The 24715-nt window shown below is 37.2% G+C and overlaps 1 protein-coding gene across 5 annotated transcripts in view; it reads right to left on the reverse strand.

Moving 5' to 3' along the window:
* Positions 1-8608: 8608 nt before the first annotated feature.
* LOC127621811 (CD2-associated protein-like) overlaps positions 8609-24715 on the reverse strand; it is a 62712-nt gene continuing 46605 nt past the window's right edge. For 3 of the 5 annotated variants that reach the window (XM_052095546.1, XM_052095549.1, XM_052095550.1), the window contains 7 exons: positions 22159-22318; positions 20604-20710; positions 17431-17543; positions 15726-15812; positions 12509-12684; positions 11954-12017; positions 8609-10181 (listed from right to left, as the gene is read on the reverse strand). In XM_052095546.1, coding sequence (XP_051951506.1) covers positions 10140-10181; positions 11954-12017; positions 12509-12684; positions 15726-15812; positions 17431-17543; positions 20604-20710; positions 22159-22318 — 749 coding nt within the window. In that variant the 3' untranslated portion in view covers positions 8609-10139. The remainder of the gene's footprint in view (positions 10182-11953; positions 12018-12508; positions 12685-15725; positions 15813-17430; positions 17544-20603; positions 20711-22158; positions 22319-24715) is intronic. The other 2 variants (XM_052095551.1, XM_052095548.1) reach the window with 1 other exon arrangement.

Raw genomic sequence — 24715 nt, forward strand, 5'->3', positions numbered from 1 at the left:
AAATTAGCCAAATATCATGTTTACATAGTCAACGGCATCAGCTATTTGCTATATGATCCCCGAGCTCATCGTCTGTCAGCACAACTCTAATGTTGGCAGTGGTGGCTCAGCAGTTAAGGCTCTAAAAGGGGCTCTGTATCATGGCTGACCCTGCGGTTTGACCCTAGCTTACATGGGACATGTGAAAAGAAAATTCACTGTATATGTTCAATATGTAAAATGTGTGATGCCAAGTGGCGTATTTGGAACAGGACCACACTTTAGTGGTCATTTGTTTAGATAATCATGAAATTGGTGGCAACATATTTTTGTGAACTGCATTCACAAATTCACACATGCCAGTTGTGGTGCTGGATATATTTGTATACATTCACACACAGAGACACACAAATTTGATGGATCACAGGCTTTTCCATAATAGGTTTTTGAGCTAATTTGTTTTTAACCATATAAAGCCACACTTGACTTATGAATCAGTTATATGAAATAAATTATTAATGTGGACAGTTTTGATTGTTACCTATAATCAAAACAATGTAAAATACAAAGGCAGCTATAAATAATGCACAAGATATAACATAATAAACATTTTGCTATAACACATTTTGTATAAATGGTTCAGACTCGGGGTCTTTGAACCTGGGGAGACGGCCCGCCTGGCCGTTCCTTAAATTAATTAGAAAAAGTATAAGTAAGGTTAACAAAAAAAGGTTTGTTGGGCAATATACCATGGTATAACATGCTATTCTTTGAAGTACCTTGGAGTATCATGTATCATTAGTACAAGTGCCATTGTACATATCAAAACAACACCTGATACCATTACTGTACCATGTTATCACAATGAGCTGTCCTTTAAACTTAAAGTGAAAGTTCACCCAAATATAAGATGTCTCATCAGTTACTCACCCTCATGCCATCCCAGTTGTGTATGACTTTCTTTCTTCTGCAGAACAATATGAAGATTCTCCACTTACTCTTAAAGAATGTAAAAGTGAAAGTGGAAATGTATAGTAAAATAGGGCTTAAATATTGATTTGTTTTTCACCCACACCTACAATATCGCTTCTGAAGACACAGTCAACCACTTGAGTCATATGGATTACTTTTATGCTGTATTTCAAACAAACTTCTTTCAAGTTGTCATTATGGGGTATTGTTTGTAGAATTTTGAGGAAAATAATGAATTTAATCAATTTTGGTACAAGGCTGTGACACAACAAAATGTGGAAAAAGTGAAGCGCTGCGAATACTTTCCGGATGCACTGTGTATATAATGTACAGTATATATGTATGTATATATACTGTATATGTACTATCTATCTATCTATCTATCTATCTATCTATCTATCTTCTCAAAGTCTGAATATCCATAGCAGTCCATCTGGCTTACCCTTTGATTTCTCTATAGCAACTGAGTCTGTGGATTTAAAACATGCACCAAGTACAGTATTTAATGGTCTTGACCACCATATAGTAGTTAGGATGAGTGGTTAAAAAGCAGACCTTTTATTCCACATATAAATGCAGTCCTTAACTCAAGTTTGATGACAGCAGAGCTATACTAAACCATCAAACACTTTAGGAAAACTACATGATGAGATTAATATCGAAGTGTTATTAATGCATTTCGTGTCCCCAAGCAACATTCTTTTTTCATGAACTTCAGCCGGTAGATAATGGAGTGTGAAGCGGACCAAGGAAGGGACGGAAACCGATGTCAGCTTAAGGGGTAAACTTTATTATTACAGTTAATTTGCTGTATCACACACAACTATTCTTGGCTTTGTGTCAGGCTCTCTTCCCATGCTCTGTGGCTGCTGGCTTTTTATCCGCTCTCCTCACGCTACTGCAATTAGAGACAGGTGTTAGACATAATTTAGCTCAGGTGTGAGCGCCCTTACCGCTTTTCTCTCCCGGACGGGCGCTTGACCACGCCCCCGCTGCCACATGGAGCTTGAGATGAACCTCTGGAAAATCCAATAATTTAATCAGAGGAGGAAGCATCATGATATTGTAAAGCAGACATGAGTGCAAAGACAGAGATAGATATTGCTTTGACAGATGTCTGACAAACGAAAGGTTTCACAGTGATAGATGACAACAAAGATTTGAATATGTACTGATAAAGCTGTGCAATGGCCTTGACACATGCTTAGATGTTTTCATGAGAGGTAGAAGATATTGAAGTTACAATTCTTTTTTTTTACATATACTTTATATTTGCTTGTAACAACCTTTTCGTAGTTTTTTCTCTAATTATTATCAGAATTATCACTGGTTTAGGCATGTACTAACACTGAGGTTGCCAGGCATAATTTAACATTAGAATCTGTCACCATTTACTCACCCTCATGTCATTCCAAACCCCTGATTTACTTTCTTTTTTCTTTCTTTGGTGGACACAAAAGCAGAATGTTAGCCTCCGCCACCATCACTTTAATTTTTTTGAAAAATAAAAAATAAACATGCCATGGAAGTGAGTCTATCATCTTTTGTGTTTTACCAAAGAAAGGAAGTCGAACAGGAAATACAAATGGGTGAGAAAATGGCAAAAAAAGGGTATAAAGTGTCCCTTATTTTCCAAAAAGAAACCAAGAATGTCCATTATTTCCTCCACTGTAGTTGGCAACCCTAACAACCACCATGGATTTGGCCATGGCTACATTTTAATAGACTTCCACATTACCCCTCTAATTAATGGACACCATTGATTGTCATGAGTTTGGTTCAAGAGGGGTTTCTAAGAAAGAACACATAACAACTCTATGCGATTGCCAAGACATGAGGTCATGAGCCATCAGCTGACTCACAAAATGAAGCGACTCTTCTGCTAAATGAATATGCCGTGGAGTTTTAGTCAAATAATTGTGCTGAATGTTTGCGTCGGTGTAGTGAAAAGTAAAAACAAGGTCACAAGGTTCATTATTATTTTAATGAAAGACAAAAAATAATTTGAATCATGTTTAATCAAATTGTTCATTTGCAGTGCAGTTTCTGCAAAGCATAATATTGCACATGATTTCACTATATGTGCATGCTTTCCATTCAAAATTTGTATTAAATATATTGAAATCATAAATGACTAGATTAAATAAAGTTCATCATGTGAATAATATATTGCAGTTCTGACTGTCCATAAACATTCATGCGTGTCCTTGATCAGCAAACATCATAATGGCATTTCTTTCAACTATCACTTAACCGGAGTACATCTATTACAAAACATGAATTAAGCACATTAGATCAAACTGATGATGGTCATCCACTACATCCTATACAGATGTTTTGGCTTCTGCAAATGTGTCATAGCTGAATCATATCGTCTCCCCTCTTGTCTTTAATGCGGCACACAAACTTCAGCGTTAATGTGGCTACGGTTTTCTACCTTCTTCATATCCTCAACTTTTATTTAAAACGTTGCTCTTCAAAACAACGTGTAGCTTCTTCGCTGCAACATCAGGAGGCCAATTCATTTTGAAAGCAGCATAATCTCTTTGTACTTATAATTACTGGAGAGATTTCGGTTTCTAAAGCCATGCAAGTATAATGTACTGGCACTCAAATTCAAATTTTGTGCATAACTGTGGTGGCAGCAGTTGTATTTCATCACGCTTACAAAATTCACTTCTCACAATATCACAGAGAAACAAGTGATTCACTACGAGAGCAAAAAAATTAAAATAATTCAGGGAGCAAGTGCAATTTGAAGTCTCTAGTCGTAGATTACAGATGAACAGGTGTCTGAGTGGCTACAGCTGTCTCTTGAAGGGGACATATTGTTGACCTGACAAACACACATAAGTCTGCCTGACTTTGTTACAACAGTCTTCCAATGTTGACACTGTAATCAGTGATGGATTGGAGGTGAAATCCCTTTTGTAATACAAGCAGGACTGAGCTTCAATTGGATTCTGGTAGGACACAAATTGAGCTGCCTAGCCATAGACAGGATTTTAAGTGGTGGCATACCACAAGTCTTGGGAACCCAACAAACGAGTTGTGACTTGTGCACAACTGTTTGTATTGGTAGTGAAATAGTATCTACGTGGAAAAAAATCACTCCACATTCCTGCACTGTGCCACATTCGTACACTGTGTTTGTTGTGTTTATTTGGAGTCCCACAGCAACCCTACACCTACAACTATCCCTACCCCTAACTTTAACCACAAACTTTAAAAAATTAAAAGTTTGTAAAATTATTAATAAACCACAAATTAAAAGTTATAATGAATACAATCATACCGCAGTGTCACTAGGTGGCGACATTGAGGAAAAATATGATTAAAATAAAGAGGAGAAGAAGCTATGCTATGCTAATAGGCTAACTGATTAACTTTCATTAAATTTAACTTTTTTTATATATATTTTTTTTATATATATTGCAGCCTTATTCTAAAATGATTTAAAATTTTACATTTTTCACCTCAATCTGCATTCCATACCCAATGAGAAAGCAAAAAACTGATTTTTGATAAATTTGCAAATTTATTACAAAGATAAAACTTAAATATCACTTAGACATAAGTATTCAGACCCTTAACTCAGTACTTAGTTGAAGCACATTTGGCAGCGATTACAGCCTCAAGTCTTTTTGAGTATGATGCAACAAGCTACGTACACCTGGATTTGGGGATTTTCTGCCATTATTCTCTGCAGATTCTGTCAAGTTCCGTCAGGTTGGATGGGAACCATCAGTGAACAGCCATTTTCAGATCTCTCCAGAGATGTTCGATTTGGTTCAAGTCCAAGATCTGGCTGGGCCCCTCAAGGACATTCAGAGTTGTACCTAAGCCACTCTTGCATTGCCTTGACTGTGTGCTTAGGGTCACTGTCCTGTTGGAAGGTGAACCTTCGGCCCAAACTGAGGTCCTGAGCGCTCTGGACCGTGTTTTCAATAAAGATATCTCTGTATTTTGCTGCATTCAGCTTTCCTTCAACCCTGACCAGTCCCCCAGTCCCTGCTGCTGAAAGAGACTCCCACAGCATGATGCTACCACCACCATGCTTCACTGTTGGGATGGTATTGCACAGGTTATGAGCGGTGCCTGGTTTCCTCCAGACATGATACTTGGAATTGAGGCCAAACAGTTTAATCTTTGTTTCATCAGAACAGAGATGTTCTTGTTTCTCACAGTCTGAGAGTCCTTTAAGTGCTTTTTTATGTGTCTAACACTGAGGAGAGGCTTCCTTCTGGCCACTCTGCCATAAAGCCCAGATCGGTGGAGTGTTGCAGTGATGGTTGTCCTCCTGCAAGTTTCTCCCAACTCCACACATGATCTCTGGAGCTCAAATAGAGTGACAGATCAGTTTTGGTCACCTCTCTTACCAAGGCCCTTCTTCCCCGATAGCTCAGTTTGGCTGGGCGACCAGCTCTTGGAAGAGTCCTAGCTGTTCCAAGCTTCTTCCATTAAAGAATTATGGAGGCCACTGTAAAATTGTGAACTTTCAATGCAGCCAAAACTTATTTGTAGCCTTCCCCAGATCTGTGCCTCGACACAATCCTGCTTCTGAGCTCTGCAGGCAGTTCCTTTGACCTCATGGCTTGGTTTTTGCTCTGATATGCATTTTCAGCTGTAAGACCTTATATAGACAGGTGTGTGCCTTTCCAAATTATGTCCAGTCAACATACTGGGCGTTACTTGGAGTGTGCATGCCATTTAGTGGGTGTTCCTTGTCGACTTATGGATGCAGATAGACACACTTTCTAGCATAATGTAATTGTATCAAAGCCATAAGGGGGCTCCCACACTGTGTGGGGTTGTCCCATAGAGCACTATTTTTTGCTCAGTTGCACTCAGGACTTAGTCCATAGGATGCACTGCGGTGTGCTCTGTGAAAAAACTATAGTGAGAGAAATGTTTTTTATAAATAGAATTATTATTCATTCAGTGCTAACTCAAAAACTAACTCCAAAATTTTGGAGTTATGCTTTTATACCTTTATGCTTACAGGGCAATATGTAACAATGTGAGAACGGCTTGTAACATAACTTAAATTATGAGCCCTTCCCAGACTTCCTAGGTTGCCTATAAAAGCCTGTAGACTGATTTTCATGCGAAGGGAGTGGGTCGCTTTTGCTGGGAAAATCCAAAGGATGTGACGTTTATGCACGCTCCCGAGAGCCTTGCCTCAGTGCTTCCGCTATTCAACAGCGTCAACAGACAGTCTGCAACACTAGGTAACGTTATCTTTGATATGGAATCTAGCATAACACCGACTCCTACACAAACTCTGGAGTAAGCCAAAAAAAAAAAAAAAAAAATGTATCTAATGAATCCCGTCTAGATAAGCGGGAACGTGATTGTGGTCAAGCGAAAACTAGAGTGAACATCGGCAGGGCATTCAGTTCCTGGAGGGTACTTCGGTTGGTTTTGTAAAGACTTTGCCTCACACAGCATGGCTCTCTGATTGTATTTGGTCTTCTCCAGTTCTGCTGATTGGAAGGTTCCAACAGTTTCATGGCCTTTGTCACCTGTTCGTGTGCATAACATTGAAACATCTCTAAACGTCCTTCTTCTCTAAACTCATTAGCACATCACGATGAGACAAAAAAATCTGATTTAAAATTACTTTCAGACATTAAGGAAATTGTTAGTCTAGCAAAGAAAAAAAAAAAAAAAAAACTTAATTTGCTATATACAAAATACAATTTCACCATAATCACGCTAAACATGATCAGATCACTGTGAAAACTGTGTTGGGGTGAAAACAAATTGCTAGTTAAAGCCACTGTTTGTCCTCATTTAATTCCTTACATTTTCAGGCATAGTTCCACAAGAATAACCCACCTAAACAATAACGAAGACCAGAGCAGAGGAATCTCTGTAAATATACATATTTATTTCGTTTTGAAAAAAACAAAACAAACAAAAAAAATAGTTCATGCAATTTAGAAATCATGTAAACAAATCTTTACAAATAAAATGGAATGTGTTCTACCCAATTTCAGACATCACAGATACCAAAAGTTGCATATACTTTTATGGGTTATCCTTTGATATAACAGAATCATTGAGTGTGAACACATGTCTCTTGACATGGTGAGAGATGATAACTGTAAAGATGTGTTGGTTTATTGCTTTAGGGATAATTGTGTCAATGATCCCTAAATCAGCAATTACAAAAATACTCAAACCATCTCATCTGGCACCAACAATCATCCATGCAGATACAGGTTAGGAGCTTCAGTTAATGTTCACATCGACCATCAGAATGGGGATCTCAGCGATTTGGAGCGTGGCATGACGGTTGGTGCCAGACGGGGTGAGTATTTCTGTAATTGCTGATCTCCTGGGATTTCCACGCAAAGAATTTACTCTGAATGGTGCCAAAAACAACAAAAAAAAAAACATCCAGTGAGCAGCAGTTCTGCGGTTGGAAATGCCTTGTTGATGAGAGATCAATAGAGAATGGCCAGACTGTTTAGAACTGACAAAATCTGCAGTATCTCAGATAACCGCTCTGTACTATTGTGGTGAGAAGAATAGTATCTCAGAATGATATTCTGAGATGCGGGTTAGCCCTGTTTTGGCAACATGAGGGGGACCCACACAATATTAGGCAGGCGGTTTTAATGTTGTGGCTGATCGTGTATAATTAATGGGTTCTTTTAAATTTAAAGGGATAGTTTACCCAATAAAGAAAATTCTGTCATTATTTACTCACCCTCATGTTGTTTCAAACCTAAAATTACCTTCTTTTTCTGTTAAATACAAAAGTTGTTAGGTAGAATGTTAAGGGCTGATGGCCTCTGTCCCTATTCCCTTCCATTATATGGAAAAAGAGCAGCATCAACATTTTTCAGAATTTTTATCTTCTTGCTCCACATCAGAAAGTAAGTTATATGGATTGAGGACACCACGAGGGAGAGCAAATTATGAAAACATTTTCGTTTACAGCACGTTTTTAAAACAAGTGTTATTCTAGATTTTTCAACCAGCCAACCAATCTTCTAGAAACATATAATTAATGTTATACGAAGTTGGCTTTTCTGGACTGGAACATTACTGGGGCAAAACAAATATGGAAAAAAAGTTTCCTGGTATATTACTGTAAAATGGAGCTGCTTTCTACAGCAAAAAAACAAAAAACAAATGGATCTTTCAGATGTCAACATGATATTTGTAATTACAAGGGAGTTGGCCCTAAAGAATAAAAACACCAGCACACTACATTGTTAAACTTGAACTTAAATTGTACACACACACACACACACACACACACACACACACACACACACACACACACACACACACACACACACACACACACAAGTATTAACACTTGTAAAAATCTTAACAGGCACAATAGTGTTACCTGGATAGGAATGTTAGAAAATACGAAAAGAAAAAAAAAAAGAAAAAAAAAAATCTCCCTTTTGAAACAGCAACAGAATATTCTCACAATGGAAACAAGAGTATGCCATACATTTCAGAATCATCTAAAGAGGTTAATACAGACAAAATATTGCTGAGATCATACAACCCCAATTCCGAAAAAGTTGGGACAGTATGAAAAATAAGGAGTGATTTGCAAATTATATTTCACCCATTGCAATATTGAAAGCACCAAAACTACACAAAATATGATGTTTTACCTTTTGAATTGTATTGTTTTTTTTTTTTTTGTGAAAATGTACAGTAATTTCAAATCAGATGATTGCAACACACTCCAAAAAAGTTGAGACAGGGGAAATTTAAAACTAATAATAATTTGACAAGTTGAAATAACAAGGCGATGTTAAACAGGTGAGGCAATTGTGTCATAGTACTGTATACTGTATAAGGAGCCTCGAAAAACAGCCTAGTCCTTCAAGTTCAAGACTTGTCAATTTGCCACCAGATGCTTCAGCAAATAATCCAGCACTTTCAGAACAATGTTCCCCCAAAGATAAATTGGAAGGATATTGGGCATTTCACCCTCTAGAGTGCACAATATATTTAAAGATTCAAGGATTTACTTCAGAATGCACTTGACCTCTGATCTCGCAGACGTCACAGTTTAAAAACCGTCATTCATCTGTAATGGATATCATGAACATGGGCATCAGATAACTTTAGTAAAACTTTGTTAGTCAACACCACTCGCCGCTGCATCCACAGATGCAAGTTAAGACATTACTATGCAAAGCAGAAGCCCTACATCAACACTGTCCAAAAGCACTGCCAACTTCTTTGGGCTCAGTCTCATCTTAGATGGAAAGTAGAACTGTTTTTAGAGTCGAAGGGTCCACATTTAAAAAAGGGTCCCTGCATTTTCCAGCAGGATAACTTTAAACCACATACTGCCCAGTTTACATTAAGTGCATGGCTGTGTAAGCAGAGAGTGCGGGTGCTAGACTGGCCTGCCTGCCGTCCTCACAAGCTCCAATTGAGAATGTGTGGCGCATTATGATATGAAGCGCATTAGATGGCAATGAGGACCCTGTACAATTGTGCAGCTAAAGACCTTCATAATGGATTAATGGGGTAAAGTTTCACTTTCTAAACTTAACAAACACGAGTCTTCAGTGCCCAAATGCTTTACAGAAGCAATAGTGATGTTTCACAGTGGTAAACACTCGACTGTCCCAATGTTTTTGAGTGTGTTGCAATCATATGATTTGAAATTACTGTACATTTAAAAATTCACAGGGTAATACATGTGTAGCTGTAGAGCTTTTAATACAGCAAAGGGTGAATATAATTTACAAATCACAAATTTTTGTTTTTATTAGCATTTTCCATCCTGTCCCAACTTTTTCATAATTGGGGTTTTCTTTAAAATCTAACCCATATCTTAAACAAAATCTAAGAAACAACATAATCCCCCATAATCATTTATACACTCAGTAGTATTAAATGCATTATCTGCTGCACTTCTCAATCAGTGCAGAGATTGCATATCCAGCACAGTAGTAAATAAGGCCTCAATAATTTTTTGTTGGCAAAAAAAGAAAGGAAAACAAACAACATATACATCTGTCGTAAATACACTTTTCTAAACCTAGAAAAACTCTTTTGTGCAAATATGTGAATCTTACAATTTGTGGAACAGTGCCAGTGAGTGTAAAAATTACATCTATGACATCTGTCCCTCCATCTGGAGTCACTTTTCACTCAAGACACGACAGCGGAACTATCGGACCAGCAAGATTTCACGTTGATTGTACAATCTTCTTCAGTTTATCTATCTCCATCTGAAAATAACCAAGCAAACACTTTTTTTTGCTTAACATGGTGGTGGTTTTCACACTAAAAACATGCATTTAATGTCTAAGGCAGCACCTCAAGCTGACATATTGTTACAAAGATATCTTACAAAGCCTCTCTTGGTGGGTGGTTGCCATGGTATTGATATGTGGTTGCTAGGGTGTTCTACCCATGTATCTATTGTATTCTGGTCCCTGGATATGGGCCATGTCCTATTTCTTTTTTTGGGCAGTTTTATCATCTGCCAGGCAAGAATAGTACGTCTGATCACTTCGAAAACTAATAGCACACCTTTCGTTAACAATCCACATGATTTGATTCCATAGCACAAATGGGTTTTCAAAAATCCTAAACATTATTAGGAGTAACATTTTACGATAAGGTTAAAGGAGTATTTCACCAAAAAATTATCATCTCGTGATTTATTCAACCCATGATGTGTGACTGTCTATCTTCTGCAGAAACACAAAGATTTTTTTGAAGATATCTCAGCCCTGTAGGTCCATACAATTCAAGTGAAAGGTGATCAAAACTTTTGAGCTCCAAAGAGCACATAAAGGCAGCATAAAAGTAATATTTTTTACTCCAGTTAATCCATGCTTTCTGAAGCGATGGCAATCGATTTTGGATGAGAACAGAGCAAAATATATGTGCATCTTGCTATTGCAGTCTCTAGGCACAGTCATGATTTCATGCTCGATTACACTTCCTAGTGGCAGAGCGCTAGATATCGCTATGAAGTGTAATCGAGCTTGAAGTGATGATGGCCAAGTAGACTGCTGATATCAAGATTTGTTGTGAAAAAAAAATAAAAAGTGTTCTATTTTGGTCTGTTCTCACCCAAAATCAATTGTTTTAAGGACACATGGATTAAACCACTGAAGACTTCTGGATTACTTTTATGCTGCCTTTATGTGCTTTTTAGAGCTTCAAAGTTTTAGTCACCATTCACTTGCAGTGTATGGACCTACAGAGCGGAGATATTCTTCTAAAAATATTTGTTTGTGCTTATTCAGAAGAAAGAAAGTCAAACAAATCTGGGATGACATGAGTCATGAGTAAATGGTGAACTACTTTAACATTTATTAACAAATGAATTAGGTATCATGAACTAAAAATCAACAATATTATTTTACGTCATTTATGTTAATTTATAAGAATACAATTGTTTAGTGTTAATTTATGTTAGTTCATCATGTATAAATTAATGTTATCATATACAAGTTTAAAAATGTATTGGTATATGATGAAATTAACATTGTTCTTATTGAAATTAAGTATTTAGTTCATTGTAAGTTCATGTTAACTAAAGTAATTAACTAGTGTTAAAAAATGCAACCTTTTTGTGAAGTGTTACCGTACGAGCAATATCAAAAGTGATGTTTGCCTTAGTAAGCACCACTATTTAGAGTCAAAAGTAAGTTTTGGTATAAACACAGATCAAAAGAGGCATATGCATATGTTTGATCACCACACACATCTTAATTGTTTTTTTTTTCATATACCTCTTTTGATCTGTGTATAGATATGATACATCTCTTAGGGTGGTAGGGGTGCACTTTAGGTACAGAACTGCTAATGTTGTGATAAGTGTGTGGGAGAAACACCCAGCAGGAGACCCAGGACTGTGTCAGACCCCCTGGGTTCACCTTGCTAGGTCTTTTCTCACAATCAGCACTCTGATCCCAGGGCATGTGCATATCATACTAACAGACTCTGACAAGTCATAAAGCAAAATTCGGAAGAAAAATCAATGTACCTGCAGGGCCACCCGTTTGAGTCGTTCACCATCCAACTCTTTTCTGAGATCATGGAGCTCTCTCCTGCAAGTTGTGAAAAGTAGTTTCTTTTGTATAATGTTCATTAGTACACATCAAGGCAAATTCCTTAAACTACACTAGGCTAAACCAGACTTAGTAACTTTCATAAGAAATGGATGAACGGCTTTTGTGTATTGGGTTTTATAGACAGAACTATAGTGGTTCAGAACAGTGGGACCCCAAAAAGGTTGCAAAATAAATAGGGTTATCAATTCTGAAAATCATTTGTTGTTCATTTTAAGGCTGGGCATCCAATCAAACAAGTGGATATATTTGCACAAATTCAATTGTCACTTAAACTTGGCATGTTGGCAGCTGCCAACATGGACAGGTTGCGTGAGGTCATCATCCTCAAAAACCATTAATAAAACTCAAAAAGGTAAAAGAAAACATGATCCAGGCTACATTTAGTACTGTTGGGTCACCACTCGAGAACCTACAATAGCTAAATATGAAGCATCCAATTATTATATACTTTGTAAATTGACACTTACATTTGTTGTGTCTTCAGTAACTCTACAGAGAGCACAAGCTCCTTCATCTGAGCTTTAAGGTCTTCCAGTTCAGATTTCTCCTCCTCCTTGTCAGCTTTTGGTTTGGGCTCAGATATGACTGGGGTGGCTGGACTAGCTTTAGGTGCAGGAGATGGTAAGTGTGATGATATGGATGTCTGAAAGAAAAACAAACAAACAAAAGACTGTGACAGGTAATAAATGTAATAGCAAATCATCATTCTCTCATTCAGCCCTGCTTCCTACGAGAACATTTTAGTATGCCTTCTTTTCATTTGCCGAACCTTTTGTCAGCTTTTGCATTTATAAATCATGATTTTTCTTTCATCACTTGTAATGTACAATAAAATATAAATATATGGAGTTCAGGATCAAATCGTACATGGATTTTATAAATGAAGCCCCTAGTTTCTTAGATAATCCATTTCCACAGATACAATTCATGTTTGAGTTAGAAAGATTAAGGGCGGGTCTCATGTTGAAACAAAACAATTTTGAGGGACTGGAAATAACCTTTAATTTTAAGGTATTGGAGTTTCCAGCCGAGAGGGTTGATGTTCAGCTTTTATCATGTGTGTAATTGCTAGACAGCCTCGTCAAACCCCTGCTTAGGAACATTTATCACTACACTTACATGATATGAAATGCAGCATTTTTAAGCCTAAAAAAATATGAGGTGTTAAAGGTGTGATTTTAAAAAGACAGAATTCAGAAGCAGAACATTAAATCATTTCACATTTTTGTACTTTTAGCTTTGTATCCAAGCAACAGAGATATGAGATGATCAATGTTTATCATATTGCAGATCGCAATCTTTGTCAAAAGATTATTTTTACCAGATTGTGCAGCCCTAATTTACTGAACACATTTGAGAGGTTATGCCCCAGAACACAGCCTACAAATAAGTGATTCAAACATGAGTCAATAGTGCCTTCCTTTTCTTGATATCTTTCGACTGAGTGACCTGGTGCTTAGTCAGTGGGAATTTGGGAACCATCTGTGTGGAAGTGTACTTAAAACAGACAGTTTGTTCTCATTCCCGGTTTCACGAAGCTTATCATAAAGAGCACTACATACTAACGCAAGTCCTCAGGGCTGAAGCTTCATTGAAAGAGAAGAGCCAGACATTAGTCTAGACCACTGGTTATCAACCAGGGGGATGGGACAAACTAGGGGGTCTCGGCACACTTACAAGGGGGCCTTAAGATGACTAAAAATTTATTTAAAATAAGAAATATTAAAATAACTTAATTAAAATGCCAAAAAATACATAAAGATGTATGCCTATAAATTATAAACAGACTCTTTCTGAAACTTCTAGAATAAAAAATTATCCATGATTAATTATTTTAATCAGACACGTCTAGTTTCGGGTGAGGGGGCCTCCAAATATTGTCTTGGACATCGGGGGACCATGGAGTCAAAAAGGTTGAGAACCACTGGTCTAGACCACACTACAGTTGCTCAAAACCAGTGTCCCACTATTTGCCCACAAACACTTCAGGACATAATTTCATGGTAAATATTCTCAAAGAGCCACAGTTAATCAGGTAGGCATTTGAGAGAATAGCAATGTTCACATGCCTCCTAAGATTGCTATTTAATTATTTAAAACATTCAAGCAATTCTAATGCAATATAAACTACCACTCATAAGTCTGGACACCCCTTTTTATTCTTTCTCATTAGTATTTTCTATATATTAGAACAATACAAGTCATCAAATCTATATAACACAAATGGAATTATAGACATTTTGTACACTGTAAACATTTCTGTAATTTTAACAGAAAAATTACAGAAATGAGAAAAATGTTATATTAAAAAAAATTAAATAGTTGACTGGCATACAATATGGTAAAACATTGTAAAAAAAAAAAAAAAAAGTATGAATTACCTTATAGTAAACAGTGAAAATGTATATTATTTTTAACAAGACAATACTTTTTGTAGGTCCATACAATGCAAGTGAATGGTGGCCAGACTTTAAAGGTCCAAAAAGCACATACGGTAAAGGCAGCGTAAAAGTAATCCATTGGACTCCAGTGGTTTAATCCATACCTTCAGAAGCGATATGATAGGTTTGGGTGAGAAACAGAAGGATATTTATGTCCTTTTTTACTATAAATGCTTCTCCTTGCCCAGCAGGTAGCGATATGCTATGAAAGTGTAAAAAGACGACTTAAATATTGATCTGTTTCTCATCCACACATATCATATCGCTTCTGAAGATATGGATTTAACCACTGCAGTCATTTGGATTACTTTTATACTGCCTTTATGTGCTTTTAAAATTGTCCAAGTTCTGTCCACCATTCACTTGCACAGTATGGATCTACAGAGTGGAGATATTTTTCTAAAAATCTTCATTTGTGTTCAGCAGAAGAAAGTCATACACATCTGGGATGGCATGAGGGTGAATAAATGATGAGAGAATTCTAATTTTGGGTGAACTATCCCTTTAATATTTCTTGCATTACATCAGTGTCACAAGTATTATCATGAAGGTATTTTGTGTTTGTGTGTAATACTGCGCTGTGTAGTTTCCCCCCCCCCCCCCGGAAATGCTACTCTTGATGAACTTAAGATCATCATCTGGCCTTCTGTGATATCACCACAAAAAAAATTAAAAATTAAAATATTTATTTTAGTTCCATTAGGTTGGTATACTAACTTTGTATCATTTAATGATTTATAAAGAACAGTTTTAAACTGTAAAATAGAAAGGCACCATAATTGCATCCAATAATGCCTGCAACGTTGGTTGCCAGAACTTCACAATAGAAAATAGGGTGACACGGCAACCAGTTTCTGTAAACTTAACGGTAAAATTTTTTCAGTGTAGTGACAAAAAAAACATCAAATGAAAACTATCTTATATTTTAGCTGCTTCAAAGTAGCCATCCGTTTCCTACATTACAGCTCTGCACAATCTGGATATTCTCCCAACCAATTTCATGAGGTATCTTAAACAAGCCACCTAGGCAGCTTTTCCTTCACTATCCAGTGCAAATCATTAAAAAAAAAAAACCCCATTTAAAATTACATTTGCAAATAAAAATGCACAAGTACCATTTATTTTTATTTACAAAATTCAAGCATTCAAGCATAAGCCATGAGATCAAAGTTGTTAAATAAATGAGTCATGCGTATCCAACCTTTAGACTGGTACTGTATATCGAGGTAAAAACCTCACTTACCTTCAACAAACTCTGTGGGGAAGGCGCAACACCCGCTTCATCCACTTTCTCAGTTTTCTCAGCTTTCTCGCTAATCTCCTTGCTCGGCTGTGAGACATTACAGAGCATGTTATTAAAAAAATAGCACGAGGAAAGTGCAAATAGCCCTACTTTTGACACTTGTGCCATCTGGGGTTTCAGTTGTAAGGCTTCTTTCAATCCAGGCAAGATCAATGCCTGATCCCTCCGTTATGCCGTCTTTCACATCACAAAAACAATGTATTCTATCTCTTTCAGATTAACATTTTTATTGGAAGCTCCTCAAACTTGACACATAAAGCAAAACATTAATATACAGAGTCAACCATTATCCCCCTAAAAATTATACCCCTCCCCCACCCGACCCCCCAACAAACATCCCTGTGGCCAAAACCAGAGTACACGCAGATTTAAAAATAATAAAAAAAATAATATATATATATATAATAACAATAATAAACCCACACATTTAAACTAAGTCCCTATCCAATGCCGCTCCCCGAGAGCCCTCCAAAAATGCCAAATAGCTGCCCCACTTTTTATCATCCAACTCCCAGTTGCCTAGCCTTCTTGCATTGACCCAAGAACACTCCCAACTCAAATAATAGTCACACATTCCAAACTAATTTCAATTAAGTGAACTAAGAATAAACGGTTTAAAGTAGAGGACTTCCTATCACAGTGATTCATTGAAAATAAACTAATTCAAGATTTTATGTTATTTGCAATCTTTGGATTAAGCAGTGGCTCTACTAACTTTGAACCTTTGCAAATAGGTTCAATGTAGTTAGATACTTTTATAAGTACCTTTTTATGTAGCCAATTGCATTCACCTAGCACTTTATTAAGAACACCTGTACACCAGGGGCCTGGGTAGCTCAGCGAGTAAAGACGCTGACTACCTCCCCTGGAGTTCGTGAGTTCGAATCCCAGGGTGTGTTGAGTATCTCCAGCCAGGTATCCTAAGCAACAAAACTGGCCCAGTGGAAAGGGAGGGTAGAGCCACATGGGGTAACCTCCTCATGGTTGCTATAATGTGGTTTGCTCTTGGTGGGGTGCGTGGTAAGTTGTGTGCTGATGCCGCGGTGCATGGCTTGAAGCCTCCATGTGCACTATGTCTCCGTGCCAACACGCTTATCACATGGCTCAACAAGCCATGTGATAAGATGTGCGGGTTGATATTCTCAGAAGGGGAGGCAACTGAGATTCGTACTCTGTTAACCAGATTGTGGAGAGTCACTGCGCCACAACGAGGACTTACAAGGGTTCACACCGCCAGCAACACGCAGCAACAAAACAACCTCATTTCATTAATTTTCAATGAGAGCTGGCGACTTCCGGCAACACGAGCGAAGGCGGTTTAATTTTATGCAAATTAAGAGCGACTTTCGGGAGTGACAACCAATACGAGAGAAGATGGTAGAGCTCACGTGATCCTAATATTTTAATAATAATATTAATTGTAAAGAAACAGTGCTGTTTAGACTCTCCACTCACATCTAGCGACCGCCAGCCACTGACGACATGCAGCGACAAAGTAGCTGGCAGTGTGAACACAGCTTTAGAGTGATTTATAAGTTAGCATTTCAAAGTAGCTTCCCCATGTTCTATTGCATTTGCATCACTACATTAGTAATGAAATGAACATATGGAGGTCAAGCTAAACAAAAGTACATCTTATACTCACAGAGTGACCTCTGTTACCAGGCAGTCTTCTCCCAGGCATCTTTGGTCGATTTGCAGTAGGGTGGGATAACTTCTCAGAGGTAGAGATGTCATCAAAACTAATGAGATTGACTACTGTAATAAGACAGGTAAACGAGAAAATAAGAACAAGCACACATGATCCATCCATTACAATCCATGACTGAGATGGCTATATAAAAATTGTATCAATGTTTGAGAAATTCACAATCAATCATCTTCATATGGATGTTAAATCTGGATAAATCTTGAAACACTGCAAAGACAAGAGATGGTAATCATGAAGAATTTAATGATTCCTGGTTCTGACTGCGATTCTATAAGCAATTATTTTAGTAATTGGTCCAAACAATATAACCCAATATATTTGGCATATTCTTTATTTAAACCTATTCATTAGTCTCATTTTTTTTTACAACAAAACTTTGCTCTGATTGTGTATCTTTAACTACACATGTAGACAAACAGTCAGTAATTACACACAGTAAAGACTTTTGATTCACTGAATAAAGAACCGCTCCAACGGATTCAGACTTGATTCTTTTTGACTGATTCATTAAAAAGAGACAGCTCATAAGAGTCATTCATTCACAAATCGAACTAAACTAGACAACACAATAGAAATATGTATTGATAAACTGTATTTGTATTATTTTGCTGTGACCAGTCTCTCTTTCTTCATATTCAATTCAGCAAGCTCACAAAAACATCCCTTTCTTTTTGCCATGGAACTATTCAGTGGCGGTGCAGGAAACACTGTCAGAGTTTTTAGAATGGTGTTCCATCCGCATTGGTGGATGAATGCATTTGGTCAATAACCGTTAACTACACATCACATGACACAAATACGTGTCATTTGTTCCTGGTGTTTATCTAAAAAAATGGAACTGGTTTTGAATAAGAACCAGGTGAACCTCTCACTCTGTTAGTCTGGGTTTTATTGTGACAGGATCGTGACATCATTGTTCTATGTCTTTGTTGCATTTCATTTTTTGTCTCTGTGTGAGCGCACGGCTTCGGGTTGTGGTTTCCTTGCTTTGAGCTCTTTGATCGGTCTTGTGTTTCATGTTCTGAGCATGGTGTCTGAATCCTGACTTGGTTCTGTTTCGGTTTTGTTGTCGAGGTCCGGACACTCACACTCCATTTCTGGTCTTTTATTTTATTAAAAAAAGAAGATATAAATTTGTATATATTTTGTATTAATTTTATGTTATATTTTTATTATAATATGCAATAGTAAAACATCTCTTTCCTAATTTCTTCACGTTCACATTATTTTAGTGCTCTGATTAAACCCAGAGCCCTTATTTGTCATAAAGTCAAACCTTTGAAATTTAGTTTCATCATTTTAACACTCCATAGAAATAGAGAAAACATGGATCTCCTCCTCTTTGTCACAGCATGCGTGTCATTAACACAACGTGTATGAATCAGGAACATTTGCCATTACACAATAAAGTAAAATCTGAGCACTTGGCATTCAATATCACAGTTTATATTTGTTTGTTTACATTAATCGCAGAATTTGGTGCAAGCCTTTGCTGACAGCAAGCGCACTTCAGGACAGGAGCTGGTTGACCTCGGCGGTGCAGTTCAGTGATGCTCGAAGTTCAACTGAATGACACACCGTTTATGGCATTTATACAGTATATTCGCTTAAAATTCCCTTATTTGGGAATAATAATGTGATTGGAATTTGAATGCCCAATAATCATGGTTGTCTTAAATAACCACGATCAGACGGTTATTTAATCATCACGATATGCCTAGTTCTGTCCTTTCTTTTTTTGTCAGTAATGCATCAGATGTTTTCACACATTACTGCAGGCAAAATTCAGTGGATATATAGGATATATAGGTACATATAGATACATATAGGATATATAGGTATTCCTGTAGCCAAGGGCATAGATTTGGCTTGAACATTGGGGGAGGGGGGATTACCTCCCCCATCCCACCTGGTATCTACGCCCCTGCCTGTAGCTTGATTGGTAAAGCATGGCGCTAGCATGCCAACAGTGCATGGTGCATTTGCGTGTAGTTACTGTCTGTGTAATAAAATGTGAGTATTTGCATCTTAAATCATCCTCATTGCTTGTGTACAAATTCACAGCATTCAATAATACATTAAAATTGTAGTTATTATCAGACTTTAAATCCTCTGCCATTGGCAATGTTCCTGTTATTATGATTTTGAAATGACTCCAAGCACGCTGGTTACATTGAAGTGCATCATTCTGTGCCTGTGATGCATAAGGGGTGTTGTGCCTTATTTTGGAGCATCTCTTATTATATACCTCCTACATATTTGCGGTGTATTTTTCAGTTTTCCTATTGTAGGGCTGTGCTTAGCAATTCAATTTTAATATCATATGACTTTTTTGCCTCTTTTTTAGTGTTGTTGCATAATAAGAACATTTGCAAATAATTGTACAACCGGTTAACTGCAATTGTTTCTCAGATGTTAATCTAACCCTCAATAACTTGCACCGTAGCATCTCTACTTATCACAATGCTGACACATACATATTCCATGCACACAATACACATTACATTTAACTTTAAAGATGTTATGCAGGTCACCCCCAGCCCCTCTCTTTATTCTATACTTAGAATCATTATCTGAATCTGTATCATCATTAAATGTAAAATTAATAATAATACAAAAAATCTATAAAACTCCAAATGACAACAAAACAAAGTGTTACTTCCTTATCTTCCAAACCTAGACAAAAATGCATAATAACCTTTATTCTACGAGATCCCAGTCTATCACTGCAAAAATCTCTTACAGAGAACTGGTGCTTTTTTAACTAAGCAAAGGATGGGGAGAGAAATTAACTGAACTAGAATCAAGGAATCGTACAAATGACAGCCATTTAAATAGAACAGGAGGGCTTTTCTTCAACCTTCTCTGTGTGCTATGAAGATCTGGACCATTATCCTCCAGCATCAGGAATAATCCTGCTTGCAACAAGGGATCCATAGTGCTAATTCACATACACACAGCTCGGCTTTACTCACACAACCACAGAAATCGTATTGGGGTAAGAAAATTGTGCAAACAAGAGCAAAAACAAGAGCAAAAACAAGTCCAAACTCAAACATTATGGCTTGTGATAGCTCCTTATGCTGTATGAAAAACAAACAACTTACCCATGTCTGAATTCTTCTCGCTGCCATCCACAACGGTTGTTTTTGGCTTGCTGGGTAAAGGTTCGCACTCTGACTTTGGTCGAATGTGGGGAACTTCTCCGTTGTATCTGTGGGATTTACAGTATGGTGAAAAGGAGGAATTGATTGTTTTGGCATTTGACCAAAGATGATATTTGCTCCAAAACCTAGTAGCTGCCCATCAAGCAAAGATTTTTTTAGGTGTCATAAGTGTGCATGCTGTTCTAAACAGTAGACAAAAAAATGCTGCAGCCGTGAGAGATATTTTGACTAAAATCTAAGCAATCACTTACAAATAAGGCAATGCCAAACGCATTGCAATGAGATTAAAAATGTCATACAATATGTGGCAGACAAAGCAAGATGTATTGAGTTTTTTTTCTCAGTGCTAGAAATTATCAGTCAGTATAGTTTAAATAAAAAATTTTGTTTTTTAAGGCTTCATTTTGGTTAGGATGCTGCCTTATGGTGCGTTGACATACAACGCGAAGAAAATTTTCGCCTTGCATTGCTCGCGCGACTTTGACCGCTGGATAAACAAATGTGTGTTTAAACTCGCGTTCGCGCAAGTAACGCGAACCCGAGAGTATTCCCCCTTCTCTTCCAGAAAAGGACAGGAGGAGGGGCTTCTACGACTTGGTTCATATTAAAGTACAACCAATAGCTGGAATCAAGTAGACGCGCACATTTTCAGAACTTACCGGGTAGTCCAACTTCCTCGCTCACTTTCCTCCAAGCGATGTCTTTTTTTTGTCCAGTCTCTGTACATGTATGACGTTGTGTCATACAATTCCGGGTGCCCACACACCGTTACAACTATTTTTTCATACATTTTTCCAGATTTCTTATGCTAATACGTCAGTAAATCAGTGACATCTGGACAATCTCAATGCAATAGGCTTTTGCGACAACGCATCATGCAAATTTGTCGCTCGAGTTGAAAAATGTCAACTCGCACAAATGTAGCGATTTTGCTTCATTCGCGCCACCTGCCGACTTTGTAAATGCTCGCTTCACGTTTTATGTGAACGCACCATTAGAAGAAAGGCTGGGTAAAAATATAGATTTTCTGATAAATCGTGATCTACATTTGAACGTTCCCAATATCAACACTCAACGCACTCAACACACACCCAACACACCATAGTTTGTGCCCTGTTGCTAATTTTCAAAATGTATATTTTTGAAATGTAAGTTAGAAGGTTCCCTGTATAATATAAAAAGAAAACTTTTGATATGCAAGCAAAATGGACATTATAACTGAAATAAAAAAAGAAAATTGAATTAAATAATTTACTGTAGAATCGAGAGCTTTTGAATCAGAATCAAAACAAATTGAAAATCTTTATCAATACCCAGCCAAACATAGAAGGTTGCTGCTTATGTAGTCACCAGGCAGCCATGAAGCTTACTAGGGTGTGAAACATAATTCATGACTATTTAAATATGGCTTTCATATTCAATCGAAGTTGTCATGCCAAAACAAACATTCAATAAAAAATATGAAATGTATAAATTAAAAGCTTAGGACACCAACACTTGCTTAGCAGTTGGTGCAGATGGTGCAAGAGGTAAGTCAGGCCGTTTTGAGTGCATGGAAGTAGGACGCAGAAGTCCCTTGTTTGGAGGCACAGGTTTTTTGGGTGGGACAATGGGTGCAGCTGGTTTGGTGGGTTTTTCTGGCAAGGGCTTGACAACTTTAAAGAGAGAAGAACACAAACATACAAGTTTTAATTCAATACAAGTCATACAGACACATGTCAACACAACATGTGTAACTTCAGAAACTATGGTGGTATTTTAATGTGTACTAATTAAATTAAATCAATTTACTCTTTAATCTAGAGGTCATTTGGGTAAATTTTATGTGAAGTTTTGAATGTTGTGATTTTACCGGGGTGACATGCTTCAAAGGACATTGCCTGTGCAAGACGATTTAAAGTAAAAGTTACTTTATGAAGTTCTTGACGCTAAGAGACTTAATGATCAAATACCACGAATTTCATTAAAAGGTGCGTTGTGTAATGTCTGCGCCAATTGCACCAAATGGAACCGCAAAAATGACTGTTGTAAAATCAGATTTCCCGAACATGCCCCCTCTTGCATTTGTTGGACAAATAGACAGTCATGTCCCAAAATCATGCCATTGGTTGAGCCAATGTTGTTATGTTTGGCAGGTCAGAATGCTCAAAAGATAAATGTAAAGTGTTACATACTGTACAGTAGGTACAATGTTTGCATTTTTGGAGGGAATCAAACAACAAATAATATTAACTCATGATCTGAGCATTCTAATGGAAGCCCAATTATATAAGCACAATGGTTGATGGTTCAAATTAATCTTATTTATTTAATTGGTCCAAATGACAAGAGAAACTTTAATAAGCACGCACACTGACAATCATGTCTGTAAAGTAGGTCAGAAGAGATTTTTACAGGATGTTTACACCACACAGACCTCCTATCTTCTCAGTGCGATGCATTTTCTTGTATAAATCAATCTTTTTGATAGGCACAACACAAGGCCAGCGTTCAATTTGTGATGCTTCCTCTAATAATGGACACATTTATCTGGAACACATGAGGTATGCTTCTTTTGAACATCAGTTTATAATGTTCCAGAGCCACTCATATGAGCAGAATCTCATTGGCAATTCTTTGCGGCAAATACAACAGCAGGCACTTGAAGATGGTGTTGGTCATGGTGCATGACACCTTTCATACACAAAGCTTATAGAGCATACTTCATAAACAGGATCTGACAACCCAGAGCACAAATAAAATATACTTTGGTTTAAAAGGGACTGTTCACCCCAAAATTAACCCTCATGTTGTTCCAAACCTGTTAGTCATTCTTTCTATTAAGTGGAAAACAAAAGGAGATGTTAGACAGTATGACTAAGTCTCGGCTTCCATTCACTTTTACTGCATCTTTTTGCCACACAATTAATTTGAATGGTGATTGAGACTGTCATTCTGCATAACATATCCTTTTGTGTTCCACAGAAGAAAGAAATGTATACATGTTGTGGTGGTGGTGTAGTGGGCTAAAGCACAGAACTGGTAATCAGAAGGTCGATGGTTTGATCCCCACAGCCACCACCATTGTGTCCTTGAGCAAGGCACTTAACTCCAGGTTGCTCCGGGGGATTGTCCCTGTAATAAGTGCACTGTAAGTCCCTTTTGATAAAAGCGTCTGCCAAATGCATAAATGTAAATGTTTGGATCAACATGAGAAATTATGAGAGAATGATAATTTTTGGGTTAACTAACTCTTGATTATTAGTGTTCAAATGTACAGGCTGGGACAAAACAATACAGTGAATAATACAGCTTAGCTGGACAGCTGAACTTAAATGTGAGAGGGATATCAAATGAAACAATGAAGCTTTTCAGAATCTTTCTGATCTGTTCTGACACTAAAAAGCTAAAAAAAAATGTTTTAAATGGTAAACATTTGAGCTGTGGTGTGCCAACCTTTTCTTTTGAAGCTGTTGGAAACCCTTTTTTAGTCGAGCAAATTGGATGTCCGTGCATTTGCTTATCGTTTTGTCGTAAATAGCGCAAACAGGACATCTGAGCAGAGAGATCAACATGAGCTGTTGGATTGCACGTTGTTGTAGTGAAATTTCTGGCTGCCAATTGGTAATAAGTCCAAAATGCTCAAAAATACCCCAAAAGGCTTATAAATTAAAGCAACTTAATTCTTTTTCCAGATGAAGCCTGCAAGGCTGAACACTGCACTGAAAAACCTTTTCCTGTCCATGTGATTGCTGTAAATTGAAAGACTGCAATTACTAAAGGTAAAATACAGCTATATTCACTTGATTATGTACTGAAGCATGACACAGTGACTGGTATTAGGAAAGGAAACAAAGTTAAAACTATTTTTTTGTATTTATCCTCAAACTACAATGTGCTCAGATTCCTAGAAATAGATAATTATGAAAATTCAAAGAAACAAGTGATTTGTCCTCAGTGCAAGGGTCTAAGTAGACTTTTACAATAGGGTCAAATAAATGTGGTACATAATGTAGATACGTCACAAATCCCATGTAACATACACTCACTGAGAACCTGTATTGAGTGCAATG

This window comes from Xyrauchen texanus, chromosome 28 (assembly GCF_025860055.1).
Source record: "Xyrauchen texanus isolate HMW12.3.18 chromosome 28, RBS_HiC_50CHRs, whole genome shotgun sequence".
Taxonomy (NCBI): domain Eukaryota; kingdom Metazoa; phylum Chordata; class Actinopteri; order Cypriniformes; family Catostomidae; genus Xyrauchen; species Xyrauchen texanus.